The sequence below is a fragment of the Papilio xuthus genome, unplaced genomic scaffold (assembly GCF_000836235.2).
Source record: "Papilio xuthus unplaced genomic scaffold, Pxut_1.1 DF825017.1, whole genome shotgun sequence".
Classification (NCBI taxonomy): Eukaryota; Metazoa; Arthropoda; class Insecta; order Lepidoptera; family Papilionidae; genus Papilio; species Papilio xuthus.
The window spans coordinates 212,283-217,642 of NW_013533632.1; the positions used below are offsets into that span (position 1 = coordinate 212,283).

Genomic DNA, 5,360 nt, shown 5'->3' on the forward strand with positions numbered 1-5,360 from the left:
TTTTTATACACTTTTAACTTTGATTAACTGTCACACATACATACAAGTATTTTTATACACTTTTAACTCTGATTAACTTTTACACATAGGTACATGTCAATATTTTAATTCACTTTCAATGCCTTTGCCTTTTTTCCAAAAAAAAACTTTGAATGCATAGTGATCGTTAAACAGTCTACCAACTCTTTAATACGATCTTTTGTTTTAGCCGCAAGATGACTGCAAAAGATAAATTGATGAAGTGCAGGGATTCTCTCAAAAAGTTTTTCAGGCACGACATCTATGGCGCCGTGACAGCAACTAAAGTCTGGTAAGATTCTTAATATTTATTATCTAACAATAGTACTTCCAGTTTAACGCGTTCTTCTAGACCTAAGGAATTGTTCAAATAATATAAAGAACTAAACAATGACATTTATTATTTACACTTTAGTGCAGAGTCGTTCAACTTCAGGCCTGGCACTTTCTCGGTTGTTCGACACGATTTTGGGATTTGTAAATATGAGAAACCATTAAGAGTATGCTAATATGACAGGCGAGAAACTCAGCACTACCACCGATTGGGTATCAATACGTCACCGTCACCGGCGATAACGCCGGTGCTGCGTCTGCGCGAGGAAGACAACAGGCTCTTCTTGTACGCGCTCAAGCGTACCGTCGATATCTACACGGACAACGCGCTCTTCGTCCAGCAAGCTAAAGATTTATTTCGATACCTGTGCGAGGTACGTGTGCCATGCCAGCCCCTGTCGCTGCTCGAATCCCCTGTCACTGGTATCAAAAGACCTCTTCTTACCAGCTCACATAATTACAAGTCGCATACCTGACTGATGACTCCTTCACTGACGCAAAATATATTCAAATATCTATCTTTAGAATTAACTAACCGTTTATTTAGAGTAGTAGTCCTAGTGTTAGTAGGTTTTCTAATTTGTCTGAGATGTTTTAAAGGTATCTATATCTGGTTTTCTCATAAATTCCTTAGCTAAAGTTTAGCTTAGTACTGAACTAAAATATATAGAGAAAACGTGTTACCAATGATGAAGAGAAGTAGGGCAGGCAGTAAGCGTGGGCATGCATCCACAGAATCGCGACCTTGCGCGCATGTCCGACGAGGCGGCGGGACGCGAGCTACGCACCGCATAATGCGAGCTCACGCAGGCCGCCCGGTACCTGCGCTCAGTCAAAGATTTTGCCGGCTTCTTACATGCCGCTATAAAAGTCAACAACTGCTATGAACCATTTAAGTAAGTATCATCTTAAGTACAATAGCCAGTGCTGGCACGAGTGTCGCGCACTCTGCTTTCTCATGTTGCTGAGTTTTACAAATATCAAGGAATTGACAAATTATTTGATTATGATAAATTTGTTTAATTTCTTCAGGAAGTGTTTTAAAATATTGCGTCGGAAAACTTGGACGAACTCTGCGTGTCGTCAACGTTACATTAACAGGATGACGATGAGCTTAATCGTCTTCGAAAACCTTACCGAACTTATCCCGCTACGTCTGCAAGCTTTCATCGACACTTTGATCCTTAAGGAACGCAACGTAAGGCTTTCTCATTATTCTTATATACAAAAATAAATGACATACCTGGAAATAAAGACATTTTAAGATAAATTCATTTATGTATAATATAATACGTCGAATGATAAAAAAAATTGTCTTCTCCCAGCGACAATGGTTTGCTACGTTTATGTATATGTTCTGTTTTCTCCAGGGCTCTCCCATAGACAGCGGCATCGTGCTGACGTGGGGGCGGTTGCGGGAGATCCGGGAGCGCGCTGTCATGGTCGCGGGCATGTACCGCAACGTGCGCGACCAGCCCCAGGCCTTGGCCGACTTGCCTCGCTACTGCTACTGGGAGATCATTTGGGCCAACGCGTCAGTATCTCTCTCTCTCTCTCTCTCACGGAGTCACGGAATTTTTCATAAATATGTATTTATCGAAAATGAAAAGATTTAAACATCGTTATAACGATGGAAAAATATGATCTAGAGGACGATGTTATAATTGTTGCAATCCGCTTTATACAAAGTTATTTATTAAAGAACTATAACAAGCTACATACGTATCCCATGTTATTTCAGGTCCGCGCAGGAGTTCCTCGCCCGGATGTTGAGGCCCAGGTCCCGCGCCATGGAGCCCTCGACCTACATCCGCAACGTGCCCTACTACGAGGTCCCCAAGTGCCAGCTGCTGCTCACCAAGATCGAGCTGCTCAGTTTGTGGCTCGTGGCCTGCTCCATCTCCGAGGATAAAGAATCTCTCCAGTTCCTGCTTAAGGTACTTGCAGATGTTACCTTAGTTGCTGCTACACTCGGTGTCACTACCCGAGGGTGTGTGGGTGGCGGTGGGGCAAAGCATACTAAGTCTAGCTAAAGCTACATATGTAACTTGATCTACATTCAGAGAGGACCATCACTTTATTGATCATTATTAATCTATCTTAATACTTTAAATACATTTGTTATTCTAGTAGTAGAAGAAAAAGAAATATTAAAAATAACAATTATAAAGTGGCATATGGTGGCATTTAAACTTAGTGAACATGATCTGGTTACAGCTGCTAAAGGAGGAAATGGAGAAAGTCGAAAAGGAGAAGAAGAAAAGTCGTCGCAGACACGAGGAGAACGCGCTGGCAGCACTGTGCTTGCTGAAGGGGCACTGCTACGCCTCGCTGCTGTTGCCTCACCACGCCATCAGATGCTTCAAGAAGGTCGCCAGGTGAAGTGCTCTCATTGCTTATCTCTTTTTTATAAAGCAAACTATATAATAGTGAAATGTTAGTACATGTTGCCGGCTTCTGCTGCAGCCAGTACGTGTCATACTTATATGTACCACTTGCCTGTAAAACGTGACTCGATTCGCATTACGAAAAGGCAAAGAAACAATTAAAATAGTAATGTTTTGTGAGGGGGTGGAGGGGGTGGAGGGGATATATGCCAAGGGGATGTGATTAGTTCACGAGAGAGACAAACGAGTGTCAACCAAAAAGACGTACACTTTTTCTTTAATGTGCAAAAGAGAAAGCATGTGTACACGATTAAGTAATTACGTTTATTGTAATTGTTTCAGTCTTAAAACGAAGCGACGCATGGACAAGTATTTGATCGGGTACGCCTTGCTCGAGTCTGCTATATGCCATTACGACATCGGCATGGTAGAGATCGCCCACCACATACTAAATGTTGCGAGGTGAGCTTGTAGCGACGCTATGTATGTACATATGTATATGTATATGAGAGCGAAGTATGTGTAGATACTAATGTGTTGTTATTGTGTTGTGCAGGAAGCACTACAGCAGTGGCACTTGGGAGTTCCGCACCTTGGGCCGCGCTTACAGCAAATACATGATGTTACACCGCTCCGATTCACCCTAATAAACTAATAGTGTCATTTTAGTCATTAGTTATATAAGTGAACTGCATTAATAGTAGCAGTGGTTCATAGCAGTTAAAATACTGGCAAAAAGTGTTTAAATGTTGTGCTAAAAAAAAACTAAAGAACAAAAAAAGTGAAAAAATACGAAAAATACAAAAAAAATAAATGTTGTGTTTTAGAATAGATCTTAAGCAGCTTTACTACAAATGTATTTGAATTTATGTATTCAGATGTATTTGTTGAAAACTTCAATATAGATTTAGTCATTATTTAAATATTGTATAAAAAAAAAAGACAAAAAACATGATATGTATGTATTGCTTTTGTGCGCATTGTTAGTTTTATAAGAAATACAAAACTTGAAAGATATGGAACGAGAGATGTTCACAATAATGTATATGAAAAGAGATGTCAGTCATAACTCAACATTATAAGAGATAATTGAATTGATTTATATATATATATATATATAAGTCCGCTTGCATATGTATTATATATTAATTTAAGTAGATAATACATATAGGAATTTATATATCCTTATAGATAGGTACACGGTGTACAAACACCACATGAAAAGCAGCACCTTATCATCTCGATACAATCAATATCAAAACATGTGACGGATGACTCCACACTCCACTGTACGCCACTGCGCAACATCATCACATCACACTGACTAATGTAATGCATTGCATTGCATTGCATTCATGATACTCGCCGTGCCGTGTGGCGTTTCATCATTTCATCATATAATTACGGTGTAAACTTATGTATTACTTATATAAAATAGCAAATATGACATACATGGCAACGTTTGTGTTGTGTGTCCCGCGCGGTGCGGGTTACCACCTACCAATACATCTATCATAGCCGCACCGACATCTGACCAGTGTCAACAATACGGACATATGCATCCATTTATTTAAACCTTTCTACTAGTTATAACGTAAACAGAAAAAGAAATAGTTAAAACGTCAATAATTTTGGTGTCGCTTAAAGGCGGCCATGTTGGTGGGGCATCGTTGTGACGTCACAGTCGCAATGCCTCCGTGATATTCTATATAAATGTCATTATTTTCAGTAGAAATCATTGGCAATGAATGATTATTTATAAGTCACAGATAAACCCAAGTATATTTACCGGACATTGGTAACACAACTACTAGTCGTTAGACTTGCACTTGCACTAGCACTTGCACAAAGTAGCGACAATTTTTCATAATTAAATGTCTATATTAAATTATAACACATTATAAAATGAGATGCATATTCCCGTATTGTGGAGCGATCAGATTGCACCGCGACCATGTACCATGGGCAACAGCAACAACACACCAGCTCGTTACATCTCCTCGTTTCTTATAACATGTTCAGTTCACTCATTTTTATTTTTTATATTCTAAATATAATTTTTTGTCATGGAACGTTATTTAACTGGAGTTCATATACTGTGGCGGCCGTAAAACATAATTTAAAACAGGGTCAAGTAAGGTAGGTCAGTGACCTTTCAAAGTAATCAAGAAGGATATGTGTTTCAACTGCACAACCAGCAGATTGATAAAAAATATACGAAAAAAATGTGTGTCATAAATATGGTTCTCGTAAATGGGAGCCCCAATTAATATAATAGTCCGCTGGTTATAAATGCAAATGTTTAGATAGATGTATAGATGTTTGTCAGAAAGTATCTCTAGGTGCATGGATATGGATTCACTCCCGACTCAATGTACGACACATTACGCTTGTAGAACATATAATAGTAAAGAAGAAAACATAAGCTTGTAATTGATCTTTTTAATCGGCCAAAAACTAATATTGTACATTCCTTGGATATTTGAAGTGAACTATATCTAGCTATGTAGTACGTACATATATTGTGTGTTTAATATATATTATTCAGTTATTAATGTACGAGTAGGTATATAATATGAATACAATAATTTACAAATATAAATATACTTGAGTGCAATGCGA

At 38.6% G+C, this 5,360-nt stretch overlaps 1 protein-coding gene across 2 annotated transcripts in view; it reads left to right on the top strand.

Annotated features, from left to right (window-relative positions):
• The window catches only part of LOC106126472 (uncharacterized), an 18,962-nt gene extending 15,280 nt beyond the window's left edge, over positions 1-3,682 (top strand). For both annotated transcript variants that reach the window (XM_013324158.1, XM_013324159.1), the window contains exons 2-10: positions 209-310; positions 536-725; positions 1,087-1,247; positions 1,384-1,549; positions 1,722-1,885; positions 2,093-2,288; positions 2,569-2,729; positions 3,081-3,200; positions 3,295-3,682. In XM_013324158.1, the coding sequence (XP_013179612.1) occupies positions 1,454-1,549; positions 1,722-1,885; positions 2,093-2,288; positions 2,569-2,729; positions 3,081-3,200; positions 3,295-3,385 (828 nt within the window). In that variant the 5' untranslated portion in view covers positions 209-310; positions 536-725; positions 1,087-1,247; positions 1,384-1,453 and the 3' untranslated portion in view covers positions 3,386-3,682. The remainder of the gene's footprint in view (positions 1-208; positions 311-535; positions 726-1,086; positions 1,248-1,383; positions 1,550-1,721; positions 1,886-2,092; positions 2,289-2,568; positions 2,730-3,080; positions 3,201-3,294) is intronic.
• Positions 3,683-5,360: the final 1,678 nt, after the last annotated feature.